General features: G+C 33.4%; 1 protein-coding gene and 1 long non-coding RNA gene across 2 annotated transcripts in view; both read left to right on the top strand.

The window, feature by feature from the left end:
• On the top strand, positions 1-551 carry LOC117102125. The gene is made up of 2 exons (XR_004444362.1): positions 1-85; positions 510-551. It is a non-coding gene; the product is annotated as an uncharacterized LOC117102125 (long non-coding RNA).
• Positions 1-10,996, top strand: part of LOC117102128 — a 30,501-nt gene extending 19,505 nt beyond the window's left edge. Inside the window, exons 9-23 of the mRNA XM_033242329.1 lie at positions 2,326-2,423; positions 2,581-2,623; positions 2,987-3,228; positions 3,375-3,464; positions 3,635-3,811; positions 5,168-5,410; positions 5,644-5,835; positions 6,110-6,265; positions 6,706-6,984; positions 7,625-7,705; positions 7,888-8,098; positions 8,365-8,403; positions 8,688-8,984; positions 9,142-9,471; positions 10,416-10,996. Of these exons, the coding sequence (XP_033098220.1) occupies positions 2,326-2,423; positions 2,581-2,623; positions 2,987-3,228; positions 3,375-3,464; positions 3,635-3,811; positions 5,168-5,410; positions 5,644-5,835; positions 6,110-6,265; positions 6,706-6,984; positions 7,625-7,705; positions 7,888-8,098; positions 8,365-8,403; positions 8,688-8,984; positions 9,142-9,471; positions 10,416-10,717 (2,780 nt within the window). The 3' untranslated portion in view covers positions 10,718-10,996. The remainder of the gene's footprint in view (positions 1-2,325; positions 2,424-2,580; positions 2,624-2,986; positions 3,229-3,374; positions 3,465-3,634; positions 3,812-5,167; positions 5,411-5,643; positions 5,836-6,109; positions 6,266-6,705; positions 6,985-7,624; positions 7,706-7,887; positions 8,099-8,364; positions 8,404-8,687; positions 8,985-9,141; positions 9,472-10,415) is intronic.
• Positions 10,997-16,702: the final 5,706 nt, after the last annotated feature.

Genomic DNA, 16,702 nt, shown 5'->3' with positions numbered 1-16,702 from the left:
AAAATTTAACCATTCGTATGGAGATCACATAGACGCAACTAATTACTTGATAAAGGCTGGAGCGAATGCCAAATTAAAAAACCAGGTAAGGTAGATAAAAATGATGACAATGAAGATGATGATGATTAATATGATTATGGTGATGATGAAGATGTTTATAGTTAAATAATGGTGATAAGGAGCATACTGAAATTAATGATGGCAACTATAATGTCGATATTGTATGGCAACTAATACTATTGGGATTTAGGCCTATACACTACAGTAAGCGAAATGTTTATTCATGATCATTGTAGCAACTATTGATTTTTGTCAATGTTTTATTGTTAACATGAATATTTACAAGATGCAATTGTAGAATTAAAGAATAATTAAATTGATATGTAAATTTCAATTCAATTGTTTTGAATTTTTTTGGGGTAACATTTGTTGAAGTGCTTTAAAATGTGATTGTTTTTGCTTGATTATTTATTTAATTCATGAGGTATGATATGTGATTGTCTTTGCAGGATGGTCAAACTCCAGCTGAAGTGTATGTGGACAACAAATGTGAAAAGTATGATTCAACCAACAGAAAAAAACAGAAAGAAATGTTCATGTATCTCCTACAAAGTGAGCTGTTCATATGAACATAAGTTCATATTTAATTTATTTGTTTTGTTTCATATCAAATATCAATCATTTTAAAATTAATATTAGTATATTCGCATTTTGTATATTTAGTATGAAATTCTTCAAACACCATTTAAATGTCCATTCATTTGTTTATATGTGCATATCTATTTTTGCAATTGTATTTATGTGTATTGTACAGTGTATATTATGAACTGTACTTACATTTAAACACAGTAAATAAGATTCCCAATGTTAGCTGTATTTAATTACAGTATTTTGATTAGCAATCCAGGCAGCTATTGGTGGCACTTTCTAATATTTTACAGCATTTGTTTTATGCTCGATTCAGACAAAATGATAGCGCTATCACTCAGCGTATCATTGAATATAATACTGTAAAACATTTATTCAATGATGAAAATAAAACGACTACTCTAGGCCTATATTTTCTCTGTCTGTTATCACCATAGTAATTTATTGCCCCTCTTTTGGAATAAATAAGTTCTAATTCTATACTTTTGTTTGCAAATTTGCTTTTATTATGGTTACATAATCACAAGACTGGGTTTGATGAAATAAATGTTGCACCATTGCTACGAATGATTCTATGAGAAAAGAAATGCAAAATCACAATTGAAGCAATGGAAAATTTGTATGAATGGATAGGTTAAAGACCTCTTCAGTAAATGACAGCATTTCAGGCGGCTGGCCTCAATAATTATATTTAACAAGTTTCATGAAGGAATTCAATGTGTAATTCAGAAATATATTTATGCTTTAAAGCGGGGATGGTTCCAACGGAAATCTTGGCGCGTGGGACCGAAGCAGTGGAAGCTTTTAATGATGCTCTAGCTGAGGGAGAAACAGAGGTTAATCAAGGAAGGACAGTTTTCATGGGGCTCGAGAGAGTCGGGAAGACATCTACTATCAAGTCATTTTTAAGGAATACGTAAGCTAAATATTTCCAATGTTTGCTTTACCTACTTAACCAGTAGAAATAGGTGAAGTCTTCAAATGTTTTTTTAAGAAACTTGTAATTCAAATAATTTTTGTATTTTTTTCAAGAATCGACAACTTTAATAAATGTACAGTATGAAAGCTTCAATAATATCAATCCATTATTTTAAGTACGTTTCTACACATTTATTTATATATCTACGTTCTGTACATTATTTATTTTATAATGCTTTCTGTAATAACAATATCTCTAGATTAATAATTTCATTTTGCTTTAGTTTTGATCCACATGAGGGTATTACGGACGCAATTGCCAACACAACGGTGTGTACCCATGAATCACACGATGAATTGAATTGGAAGGAAACATCGCTGGTCCACCGCAGGTTACTCCCAGCAATTTGCTGGTACCCATTGTTGATACAGCTGGGTAGATTGAAGCAATGTAAATAAAGTGCCTTGCTCAAGGACACAAGCGAAATGCACAGTGAAGGATTGAAAACCAACCTCGAGGTACGGATTCCAAATAATTGCAGTGTGCCTAACTGCTTTCACTATATGTGAAACTTCCTTGTACCTGTCTTATAAGTCAATTCTCGGTAATGTTGGGATTGTTGTAAATTTGTCAATAAATATGCAAATCACTATTCACTAAGAGATCAGTCTAAAATCAATTATTGAACTAACAAAATGAACTTAATCATATATTAAAACCTTATTCGAATAAATTAATTATACTCTATCTCTGAACAGCTGACGCCAATGACATGTATGAAGCAAAAATGGCAGATTCCATAGCGAAAAAAATATTAGAAAGAGAAACTGAGAAGAATGTAGAAGCAACAAGACAAGTAAGATTTACACAATTTTTTTTGGTGATATTCACTAGCATTTAAGTTGGTTAATATTGAAATATTTAATGCTACTAATAATAAATAATGGATATAATCAAGCTAAAGTATATAATGGTTAATTTTTTTTTTCTTTTTGTTTTACAATTATTTCAAGAGCGTGTTATCACCAGCTAAAGCAGAGACGAAATATAATCAGGGTAAGATGTTCGTGTTTACATTTCATAAGAAATTGATTTTAATGAATACATTATTTTCATTCGGTATTTCTCACAGAGGGCCATCACATGTCATAGAATTAGTGCCGAAGCACCTCTATTAACAACATAATACGTATGGTTGCTCATGGAACAAGTATCATAGGTACATTGCCAAAAGAATACCACCTGGAACAGCTAATTTAGAACTTCGAACATGAAATAACAAAAACTCACTCACTAATTGACTGACACTTCACTGTACCAAGCACTACCTAACCTTGTAGGGTCAGTGGAAAAACCCCATTATCCTACTATTTCTTTTTTTTTGAATTATGCAAGTTTTTATTCTGAATCTTCTATAAGGACAATCATCATCGAATGTTGACTCCAGAAACCCGAAATTAGAATCGGATACCAAAGAGCAGACACAGGCACAATTGATGGAGGAGGTCCCCAAAACCATCGCCACTAAAGTCCAGGAGCGAATAAAAGAACTTGAGTTCACAAGAGGAGATGCGACGCAAGAATGGCAAAAATCTGGCAACGATTTTATTATGAGTATCTGGGACTTCGGAGGCCAGCCGATATGTCATGTGATACAACGAGTAAAGTCATTATATTGAATAATAAATTGAATAATAAATTGAATAAAATTATAGTTATTAAAATTACAAAAATAATTATTCTAGGTATTTCATTCAGTTTTCGATAGTAAAAATACAGTAATTGATTGTGAATCATTTTTTTGTAGATTTTTATGGTATCTTTTGCCATTGTTTGTGTGGTATTTAACCTAGAAGATGATCTTGACGTCCCCGCTGCAGTCTTTGATCCAACCACTGTAAGCATTATTTCTTATCAACATTAATTTATTCATTATCAGGTTTTGCATGAACTTTATCAACTTTAAAATCAGGATTAAGTGGTTTTATACAGATGACTCACAGTACATTAATACATACGATAGTTTCTTTAAATTATGTTACTGTATTTATTTCTGTTTTATTTCAGGGGGAAAAATATGAACATCGGATGACAAACCTTGGGTTCATTCTGTACTGGATTCGTTCAGTATATACAAACAGTAGGGATTTAAAATTGGAAGATGGACAACCTTCACCACCAGTACTAGTGATTGGTACTCACCTAGGCAGCCTCGAGGGAAATGAAGAGGAAAAGAAAAGAAAGGTAAACAACTACGTCATACACCCAAACACCAAGTAAACAATAAAACAGTATAAAGTACGTAACATATCATAAATAAACCACAAACAAAAGAGAAGGTAATAAGTTAGACCAATTAAATTAAATGTGTACAAGTTATATACTTGATACTTACTTGATTGTAGTGGGAAAGGATTAAGCCTCAGTGGCATTTGTAACCCCACAAAGCAGTTCACCGCAGGAGCCAGAACAACATATTCAGGGAGAGAATTCAAAGTATTATTGATTTTGAGAAAAGAAATCTTTTTATATATTACCATGAATCATTTTTATTTTATAACAATTTATTAAAAATGTGACTACAATAACAAATTTTCACACAAATACAAAACACATAAATTTTATAATACCTGATGACAAAAGCCAAGACGTAAAGTTACAACATTTTAATTTTTTGGTTTTTTTTTACTAATATTTGAATTAAGCTATTAACACTTTCCGTGGTATAATGTTAAATTGCATTCTGGGGGACCACTGGCAATCATGACTGGCACAAGACCAAAACAGCCATATTTTGTGAACATAGAGATCTGTTTCCATTTTGGATGAATAAGATTGTTTTTACATTTACCTTGACCTTACCCACCCGACAATAAAAAGACTGCAGACAGCAAGAAAAATAGCTGAACAAAGCTGTTTGATTTTCACACAGTAAAACATACAAACAGCATTGTAATTTTTTTAGAGTGCGCTGCATTATTTAACATGCACCTTATAAATAGTGGCCAACTGCATAACGTTTCCATTGTGTGCTATAATATACATTGCATCACTGCAAGAATGTGTTTTAAGCCCAGATTCAGGATTGTCACTGGTACATCATCCTAATCAACCTCACCATCATCAGAATCATCGCCGTCGCTATTATCATCGTCATCATCTGTTCATCATCGTCATGGTCAATTAATTAATCGATTAATTGCTTGACTGAGTGACTGATTGATAGCATATTTGTTGATTGATGAACCGATTGACTGATTTAATCGATCAATTCAACGATTTACTAATTAAAATAATTTTTTGATTAATTTATATACAAAATAATTTTTAGTACTTATTTGTGTCGGGTGTTTCATACGCTACAAAAATTTTAATCTAAAAATCAAACATTATTTTAATTGGATGGCCAATTTAGCGATGGTTGATACTTAACTAAGTTGACCACTTAAACATATCAATGAAAATGACAACTTGCACACTTACACATTGGTATCGTTATGTTAATGTTTGTTTTTACGTTGCTGCTGTGGCTGTTGATATTGATTCCAATAATTTTTTTCATATTTATGTCTGATGATTAATATTTTTGTTTAATTTCAGGCCGAAGAAATATTCAATAAAATTAGGAAAGCATTGGAAGGGAAACCTTATGAAAGCATGGTGTCAAGTTTCTTTGCTATTGAGAACAGCTTACCGTTTGCCAGGAGCAACGCTTCCAACATCATGAACCAAATATTAAAGTTCGCAAAGCAGATGGTTAGAAAACTACCATTGAAATGGTTGCGTGTTCAACAGAAAATTCAGAAGTTGAAGGTGAAGAATATCTATTTACCAACCAATGAGGTAGGCATCTATTGAACATTCTCTGAGTTCAGTTTGAGTTAGACTACTAGTCAAATCATACTCAAACCAAGGAAATACATCTTTGCTCAAACATCCAGAATAATCCATGAATTCTCTACATGATTATTATTGTTGCCATTGCTATGAGAATATACAGCTGTATCTACCAGTATTCTTCCACCCTCATTTAAAACCATTTGGTTATGTTTTTTGGGTTTTTATTGCTTTAACAGGTGATTGCTTTGGTTGAGCGGTGTGGGGTGAAACAAGATGCTCAAAGGGTGCTGCTTGAGTATTTACATGACCTTGGTGAGATTCTCTACTTTCCTGATGACGACGCTCTAAAGTACATCATCGTTTTAGATCTGATGAAAATAGTCGACATGTTTAAAACAATAATAACCATTATTGAGCCTAAACTTAGGGTAAGCTGAACTGCACACATTTACACAATATTTTGTGAAGTACATTTTTTTATGCTAATTATTTTTTTGGCCAATTTCAGGCTAAAATTAAATTGTTCATATTTTGTTCTTATTTTACACTTTTCAACGATTGAAAATTATTGTTGTGCAGAGTGTACTTTAAAGCAATTTAAATTTATTACAACAAAAGTGTAGGTAGATTTCCTTGTTTCAGATACTGTATTTCTGTGATAAAAGCATAGCACAAACCTAAGTTAAAATTATTAAATTTCAGAAACCAAAGCACAGAGAAGCCTGGAGGAGGTTGGACTCGGGGATCTTAGAGGAGCATCTTTTGAGACACCTCTGGAAGGAGTTCAATTTTTCAGATAAGACGTTTGACTTCTTCGTATCTCTCATGCAGAAGTTTGGACTGGTGTGCGAAAGAAAGGTACACTAGTATTTTTGAATATTTATTTTATCTTTCTATTGGAGCCTGTTTCATTACATCAATTTCAAATAATGTAAACTAATTATAACAGTGAATATGTTTATAATAAAGATATGAATTTGCATCAGGAAATATCATAGGAGTGATGTTTTGCCCTACCTGATGCATTATTGTACCGAATACTCAGTAAGTCCCCAATTACTGGCAAAAAAAAATTTGCAAGTGATTCGGGTGGGAATCGAACCCACAACCTCCAGGTATCTAGGCTGATGTCTTAAACACTAGACCAGTGATGAGTCACCAAGCACAGCTCGGTGGTCTAGTGGTTGAAGATATCAGGCTAGATACCTGGAGGTTGTGGTTTCTAAACATCACTCCTATGTTTATAATATTCTCTTTTTACAATTTCTTGCTACTTACAATGCTTTCGGTTTTTTCAGGGTGGTGAACGTATTTTCTATGTTCTGTCACGCTTGAAGCCTAAATGTGTAAAGACATCGCCCCCGGATTATGGGAACCGGGCAGTTTCAATCTTTCATGACTTTGGTGGTTATCTACCTGACGATCTTTTCCAGCGTGGAGTAACTAAATTTATTGAGAAATTCCAAGTAGAAAACTATGAACCTAAACTATCTTATGAGCATGTGGAGTTACACATTGATCAACATCACCAAGTGGTTTTGAATGTAGCTACTGTCAAGCATCGTCGTATGTTTAAGGTAATTAGGCCTCTCATAATATTACTTATGTTATTAAATAGTATTTATATTTGGCCTACTTTGAATATAAATAGTAAGTTTATACATACCGGTAATGGTATAATACGGAATGGGTCTATAATATACAAATTTGACATGATCATAGAAAATGAACAATGTTTTTCTTGTATAGTACTTACACATTCAAATTTTATACAGATGCCACAATTATTGAATTATTACAGTAGTCATCAATACATTATTCATCATCATGTCAATCAGTTTTAATAGATTGTATCTCCCTTGCAATTTTGTTGAATATTTTCTTGTCTTACGATTTATTAATATCATCATCATCATCATGACTAAACATATTATTATCAGTGCCACTAACATAAACATCACAATGTTATCATCATTATTAGCACTAATATTATTACCACTATTGTCAATACCACGACCATTATCATAGCTAAATATCACCATTAAACATATATATAAATATATACTACCGAATATAAAAGAAATACAGTTTCGCCTTTTGAAATAAGTACATAAATACAATAAAACAAAGAGAACCACAAATTATAGCAGTTGAGTATCAAAATTCAATTCAAGTTTAAATTCATAAGGCATTTCTTTTCTCATTTTTGTTTTGCAGACAACTATCATCAGACTAAATATAATTAATCCCACTCAGATTACCAAGGAAGATGAACCCTCACCGACAGTGTGTAAGGAGGTACTGCCTTCATTGAATTGAGTGACTATACTCAATATGTTTTAACCATTTCTTCATTCTAAAACACATTCACTTTTGTCTGTTTTGACCCTAATGGCTGCCCACACTATTCTTCATTCTAAAACACATTTATTATATTGAATGTACATATGTATTTAAACTCAGTTCTTCATCTTGTTCAGGTGTTGAGTTTCCTGGAAACTGAACTAAAGCCATTCTGTCAGAGTGGTGCACGAGGCATTGAATTAACGAGGTACATTGCTTGCGAATGTAGCGATGTCCACATGCATAACGTGCGCAAGTTTGATAAGGATGTGCTGCCATGTGGGAGCAATGGTCTGGAAGTGACGCGCTACCGTCGACTATTTGGAGATGACGTGCCACGATTGCAATGTATGTCACAGCTATTCCTTCATGTCTGCTTTTATAGTAAATCTAGAATCAAATCTAAAACACTAAACCTAATTCATAAACTAAAAATTATGAAAACTTATTTGTATAATAAATATGGTATCGTCACATAATATCAACTCGTTGATCCCACCGAAAACTATTCCTTGTAAACTCTGCTATGAAATAAAGCAACATGAAATCGGAAAAGAGGTCTTGTGTTATCAAAGATATTGTTTTACCTTGATTCATTATTTCTTGATTTTTAGATTATTCACAGTATCAAGAAATTGTACATATACACAATGGTAGGTTTATGGATTTTTAAAATGTTAATTAAAAATAATAGGTCACATACAGTGCTTTGTAAAATAGTAAACACATATCTTCACAAGTGATGTAAGATGGTGCTAGTATTATTGAGAAATAAAATATTAAAACAAATCACTTTTAAAATTAATCTGTACTCTGATGAATAGTGTTTTAAAACATGGTATGATTTTTTTCACATTATCTTAAAGAATATTTTTTACATTGTGTTCAGATTCATTAAAAAAATGTTTTGGGACAATCACGTTTTCTTTCATGTTAGACTTTGTGGATGACCTCACCATTACAAAAGTCTCTGAGGAAATGAATTTCAGCTGGAGAAGGGTTGGAGTCCGTTTGGGACTTAAGTGGTCGAAAGTGAACATGTTCAATTCTAATGATACGCAGACTCAAAAGGCTGCCGAAAATATGATGAATTACTGGAGGAGCAACCTCAGTAGCGATATTCATCAACGTAAAATGCTGTCCACTGCCCTGAAACAACATAAGCTCAGGAAACTAGCTGAAGAATTGTTTGAGGGAGAAATTGGCGATGAAAATATTGACACTCAGGAAGGAGGTAAGCACCTCAAGGAGTTCACAAATAGTATTAGAAACCCTTTTTTTTCCTACAGCTTGTTTCTATTTTGTTAACACATAAAGTAACACATAGTAACAACAGATGTCAGTTACAATTGTTTTTTATTCATTGCATATCATCTATGTTTTCTAATTAGGAAAATGTTTTAATGATCAAGATTTGCTATTCATCTGTGACAAACTGGATCCCGAATCATGGAGAAGACTGGGAGTGCGTCTTAACCTCAAGTGGAGCGATATTAAAAAAATAGCAAACAACAACAGACAGGTAGAGGACCGCATCATGGAATTGCTCGTTACTTGGAGGGATTTCCAAACAAAAAACCAAGTACCAATCATGGTAAAAGCTTTGAGACAACTGCAGCTTGTTGGACTAGCACGAGATGTATCTGAAAGGCATGGCTACAGTGATGAGTCAGAAGTTGCACAAACTCAGACAAATAAGAAAAATCAAACACTAGAGCATGGTTAGTGAAAAATTGCTATTCTCTTAATAATGTATGTTTTCTTTGATAGCTGAGAAACGTTGTAAGCACAATTTTCATTTCGTATATACAGAGATAAATTTGAAAATACAGTACTAATTATTGGTTTACGTGTATCGTTCTAGTCAGTAATGAAACTATTTTCTGGTTTCAGTCATGACTGACCAACATATAGATCTTATTAATGTTAATCTTCAAAAGGTAGGTTAATGTAGGGCCCGAGTATATAATCTTTTAAGCTGGTGCCCAGAGTCAGTTTGTTGTGGCCAGTGGCGGGCTGACATACTTTCATTATTTTCATGAACACTCCATCCATTCCTTTTCATACAACTCATCGTGATAACTTCTGTCACAATACGTTAAAACATTGGTGATACTTTCCTAAATCAACAATGTGATAGACTATGTTTTTAAAAATTAGTGACTTTGGCATTGGAATATCTGAGAGGGTGATGTAGTTGCATACCTAAAATCTTACCCACTAACAATTTTTTAAATTACGTTCATGTTTTAGGTCTAAAAATCACCACCCAACTATTTTTCTCTGCTTAACCCCAAAGGCCATCAGTTTTAATCTGAAAGCTAAAGTGTGTCCTCATTGTTAATTAATTCATACATTTTTTTTTTGTAAATTACAAATTTCTGACTCATTTGCCAATGTAAAATTATCATCAGTTTAGCAAAGCTTTTCAAATCAAAATCTTTGGGCTGAATACCAAGGATGTAGGAAAGGTTAGTAATGTACTACATAATAAAATAAATATACTTTTTTTGTGGGAGCTCAAAGTATAAAATTAATATTGAAAAATGTTAGTAAGCAATAATAAATGTTGGTAATTACGAATGTAATAATATAAATAGTTGAACAAATAACATAATACCACTCATCTATGTATACAGTATTATTGAAAATTTATGTATTTCAGGTTGCTTAGATGATATTGACATGTTGATTATCTCTGAGAGTCTTGATAATGACTGGAAGGATTTTGGGATTTACTTAGGTTTGAAAAGATCTGAAATAAATCGAATTCAGTCAGACTTTACACCACCAACTGTAGACGCCTCTATTGAAATGTTGGTACAGTGGCGAGAAAGACAGAAAGCTGAAGTAAATCATCTCGAAACAATTAGTGAAGCACTGAACAAACTTGAACGAATAGATATCAAGGAAGAACTTGAGTCATACTACCAGAACAAATACGGAAAAATTGAAGCAAAGGTGTAAAGCAACATTTTAAACATGATAACAGTGCAATAAAAAATAACACCAGAATATAATTTTACCGTGGTTACATACACCATAGTCCACATTAAGTTACTTTTTAATCAAGAAATTATATTTTGCTCGCCTTTTGATCATCCAAACTGCACACTTTTGATGCTGTCATCCAGGACTGTAGATATTGAATACAAAATATACTGAAAACATTAGTTTCAACTTTTTCTTTGGATAATTATGTATATATAAACCGAAAGGTCCACTGATTAATCTCATATAAGAAAGTATAATACATACTCCAAGTATTGAAATCCTAATGATGACATAATGTCGAAATATAGCATTTCAATACTTGGAGTATGTATTATACTTTCTTATATGTATATAAAATGTATGTACGTTTTTCTATATTGATTATGCAATTTAAATGATAAATTGTTACTTATATTAAAGTTTTAATATTATTCAATAAATGTGATACACTATTTGTGATGGCATCGTGAAGAAAACAATTCTTAATAAACAATTTGTTTTACAAATTTACAAACATTTTATTACTCTGATTATGGAAAATTCAACACTTATTATATGTACTTAATTTTCAATTTATAGCTAATTATTTAATAAAATACATAAATTAAGCAATTCAAACTACTGTTTCCTCTAGCACTGACTTTGAAGTTTCAATGCATCTTTTGTTTCATAATGTTCGAAGCCCAATTCAGAAAGCATCATACATTGCAGCCCAACAAGTTTAAATTTGTTGTCGCGTTGAGTACGGTCACATTGTGGAATATTAAACATTTACTATGATCATGACCTTAAGATTGTCCCTGATGACATATTATGTCGGAATGTGTCGTACGGCGCTGTCGGAGTTGGGCATTAAATGAAATATAACTTAGTAAATTATCTTATGCTGATCTCGCATACTCTTCTGCAGTATACTCAGCACTGCACATCCAAAAATACTTTGGAAAAGAATGTTGCAAGTAAATCGGGTAGAATTGAACCCACGACCTCCAGATAAATGTGCTTAATGGGTTGTGAAACAGTAGTAGCTCCAGGAATTGCCCGACAGGGAGGTTCCCATGTCCCCAACCAGAGCAAATTGGGCGTGGTCAGGCATTACTTAAAATCTTTCAAAAGTGGTCCAGGGGCAAAGCCGACTGAAAATTTTGACAATTTATTGGTTTCAAAGGCTTTTTTAATCGATTTTAGAAAGGGGATCTGGTGCGGATGCAGGAGTACAGACGGTTCGATCATACCCCCTAAATTGTGTCACGAAAAATAATTGTTGCCATGAATTATTGGTAAAATTTTTAAGGTATGAGAGTGCAATTTCCGGCCACTAAGAGGTGCATATTTTCAAAATGTTTGCACCTCAGGCCCAACCAGGTTGAGGCTGAAGTAATGTGCATTCTTATGCTCCCATTGGCGCAGATCATGAGCAGGGGACACGTCTCCCCACATATTGTTAAGAGAGGGTGGTCCCCTCACTTTTCGTCCGCATGGAATTTCAGTCAAGAAGATGCCTGAAATTTTTTGATTACTCCTTAGGACCCAGAATGTTCTGACAGAGCTTCCCACACAGTGGCTTAACGGGGGGGGGGGCAGACTTACTGAGCTGACCAAGCCGTGTACCGGGCTGGGTAAGAAGAGAAAAGAAAGAGGAGAGAGGGAGGGAAAAGAGAAAGAAGGAGAAAGAAAAAGAGAAGAGAAAAATTAAGAAAAAAATAAGAAGGAAGATATAATGAACAGATATCACAATACCCGGCAACCCTTTCTCCACTTCAAAAAGTGTCCATATCGCATTTGATCTAAGCCGCCTGATATTCTCCGCAGTGACATAACCACCGTTGGACAAGGGGAAAATATCCATCCATGGAAAATCTTTCCCCACTGAAGATGCCCTTATCGCCCCGGAAAGTGCCTGAAACTCTCAAATTTGGTTTTTTGTTGGGGTAGGCCAATTTCCTCTAAAAATTGTACATTTTAGGGAGTTTTGCTCAATTTCGAAGAAATTAGAATTAACAACACAAAATTCTTTCGCGCGCATTTTTTAAGGGTAAAGCTTGTGCTTGCCCTCCTTTGCCTTCTAAGTTATTTAAACACACAAGTTCCAAACTCAAGAAAGAACATTTAAGATAGATCGTTTTACCTAAAGAAGGGCCTCATTGTGTAATGATGGTGAAAGAATATGTTTGTAATAAATAAAGCCATAATGAAATGCTTATACAGTCGGTTTCAAAAAAACGAGTGTGGCCATAATTATATAACATAAGCGCATTTCTTGTTGAGGTAGGCCAATTTCCTCTAAAAAATGCACATTTTAGGGGTTTTGATCAATTCCGACGAAATTAGAATACTTGTGCTTGCCCTCCTATGCCTTCTAAGTTATTTAAACACATAATAGGCCCAACTCCAATAGAAAGAACATTTAAGATATATCGTTTTACCTAAAAGAAGGGCCTTTAGTGTAAGTGTACGATGAGATGATAAAAATACACCACACTTTTATACTGTATGACATGTAGAACTGTACAATTTATTACAAGTGAAAAGCGTATTTACAAAAACTTGAACTTGAGAAACAAGTTGATGATATATACAAATTGATAGAAAGCGAAAGTAATGTGTACTCAGGGAGGACAAACTGAGGAGTGTCTGTAAAAGGAATGTAGGTAAGAATGGCCCCGGAAAAAATGGCCCCAGAAAAAATGGCCCCGGAAAAAATTGCCCGGGTAAAAATGGCCCCATATGACAGGTAGGTAAAAATGGCCCCAATGAAAAAATCGGTAATAGAAATGATATATATTTTTTTAAATCTTCAAATATTTAAATACTGTATATTTAGTTATGTAATCAGAAACTACAGTTACACCTTATTTTACGGGAACCTTAATTTGTTTATTTGTTATTTCATTTGTTTTATGAAATGACAATAATAATAATAATAATAATAATAATAATAATAATAATAATAATAATAATAATAATATTGGCAATAATTTGTTTGATGTTAGATTCCTTATAAAAACTAAATTATTTAAGATAAAAAAAATGCATATATTTAATACAGAATTTGATTATTGGGGCCATTTTTACCTACCTGTCATATGGGGCCATTTTTACCGGGGCCATTTTTACCGGGGCCATATTTTCCGGGGCCATTTTTTCCGGGGCCATTTTTACCTACATTCCCGTGCCGTATATCATAAGCCAACTCTTGGAACTGTCTCTTATACACATCTAGATGTGTATAAGAGACAGCACCACTGCAATCCATACGATCGCAATAGTGTGCAACATCTTGCACATACGGTAGCACTGCTCGCATTAAACTGTTTTTAATCCATAATATTTGACAGCTTAGGCATGCCTGAATTTTTTCGGCGCTAAATAGTTGATTTTTTTCCGACGACAAAATTCCTCAACATGGGGGGTCAAAACGGGTGGTCCAGAAGTCCCCGACGAGGGGTAATTTCCCCCTGGGCTCCTGCTTTTAATGACGATCCGCTAACAGTCAGCGGACGGTGCGGCGTTGCAGGCATCATGAAGAGCCTTTGGAGAACGAAGATGTATTCGCTCAGCCCGTTGGATTGTATTAATAACTGGGTATGCGAGGTTTGTGCGATTCATTACTCGACACGGACAATTCGGTTAATATGGATATCAGACTGCGACAACATAACTTATTATATTACAGTATATCATAATTCCGGTGACGACTTGCACGCAATGAAGCGAATGTCATTTGATAGGCCCAATATGAATGTTAAAATAATTTCCAGTTCCTATAATTCATGTTTTGATGGCATTTCTAGCCCCCAGCAATAAGATTCATAGTCTCAAGACAATATTCCCGCGCATACAACTGTCTTGTATGCAAAATTCGTTCGATATAATACAATTTATAATTTCGATAAATCATAAATAAACATTATATAGGCCGCAAAACTATTCTTGGAAATAATATATATCTCCATGATATAAAATTATTTCATCACGTTCCCTGAATAATTATAAGCATGATGAAGTTTCCAATAATATTTTGCATCTCAAAGACGGCAGAAGAGAAATCTTGTAAAAAGCGGAAAGGCGTATCAATATTAAATGACATGTGGGTAAGCTGGAGATCTCTTGTTCTCTTGACATTAATAATGTCAAAGCGGTCCTTGTGGTATTTGCTGGAGTGTAAACCCACTGCGTCAACCTCAATTAATTAAGAAAATAACTTAACTTTGAGATCAATGTATCGCAGACAAGACCGTTCTTGTAACTCGGCATCACCTCTAGGCAGTGACGAGCTTCCTCTTAAACATCCAATGGCTTAACATTTCAATGAAGTTGATTTTGTGGTTTCAGCCAATTACAATAATCATCTGTTTTGACATAGGGTCATTGACATGGACTTTTTTTGTTTTATAATATCTCCCATGGGCTGATGCTATTAGAGCCCATGTACTTAAGGGTTGTTCAATTAATGATCAACATTAGGGAGGGCATGCGAAATGACGTATTGGGGTTTACCAATACACAGATTGAATTTCTGGAAAATTGTGATTCCGCTTCCGTGAAATCGGCCACAAGTAAATTATTTTAGTATTAATAAATGCATGATTTATGTTGATTTAATAATAATAATAATAATAATAATAATAGTGTAGTTTTATATAGCGCACAAATCCATCTAATGTAAGATGCTCAGGGCGCTTGAAATGTGGACTAGGATTTATTGATTATGTTGTTGCTATTTTTTAACATTTATATGGAGAAAAAAAATAAAAAGTGTAATTCATGGCTTTTTATTTATCTTTGAATATTTTATCATTGAATATTAATTCTTGCAAAAAGTAAAATGTAAATAGCAATTTGTTTGATGTTAGATTCCTTTTAAAAACTAAATTATTTAAGATAAAAAAATACATATATTGAATACAGAATTTGATTATTGGGGCCATTTTTACCTACCTGTCATATGGGGCCATTTTTACCGGGGCCATTTTTTCCGGGGCCATATTTTCCGGGGCCATTTTTTCCGGGGCCATTTTTTCCGGGGCCATTCTTACCGTACAATGTAGGTAAGAATGGCCCCGTAAAAAATGGCCCCAGAAAAAATGGCCCCGGAAAAAATGGCCCCGGAAATAAAGGCCCTGGAAAAAATGGCCCCGGTAAAAATGGCCCCAGTAATAATGGCCCCGGTCAAAATGACCCTAAATAACAAGTAGGTAAAATGGCCCCAATGAAAAAATTCATTAATAGAAATGACTTTTTTTTTTTTTAAATCTTCAAATATTTAAATACTGTATAAGCAAGAATTGAATCAAGAAATAAAAAATGGCCCTCAATTATAAAATTCAAGAAAAAAAAATTAATAATAAATAAATAAATAAATGCTGTAAAATACCCTGTAGTGAAAATTTAATTAATAAATCAACATAAAGAATTAACATATTTGAGAACTAAAATAAATTAGTTTTTAGCTCCTATGAGTAGCTCTGGAGAGTAGGTCTAAGTATTTTTAAAAATTATTAATATTATTAGATATTATTACTATATTTGCGGTCAATTATTAATATTATTATTATTATTATTAATGGCTCTGATGGGAGGCTCTAAAACATTGATTCGGCACCAGTTTTGAACGACGAACTTGCAGGGAATGTTATAAACCATTTTCGTGAAATTTAAAATAAAAATTTCCAATAACGTGGCGACTACCAACTATGGGGACTTTCAGAGGCCTAGCATTTCGCAGTACGTATTACCATGTCATGGATAACATCAACAATAAATCTAAATAGCTAACGAGCACAAACATTTTAAAACGGAAAAAAACACGAAATGTTTATATTGAAAACAAGTCCAAGTATTAAATATCTATTTATTTAAAGAATTGGAACCTCTGGATGGCCAGAAATGACACTCTCAAGACTGTGACAGGCATGTCACATTTTTATTTTTTTATTCCGACGACCTGTCAAATTG

The sequence above is a fragment of the Anneissia japonica genome, unplaced genomic scaffold, assembly GCF_011630105.1.
Source record: "Anneissia japonica isolate Jap-2015-1 unplaced genomic scaffold, ASM1163010v1 scaffold11653_len147064_cov108, whole genome shotgun sequence".
Classification (NCBI taxonomy): Eukaryota; Metazoa; Echinodermata; class Crinoidea; order Comatulida; family Comatulidae; genus Anneissia; species Anneissia japonica.
The sequence above is the reverse complement of the archived record's forward strand: the minus strand, read 5'-3'. Positions and strand labels throughout refer to the sequence as shown.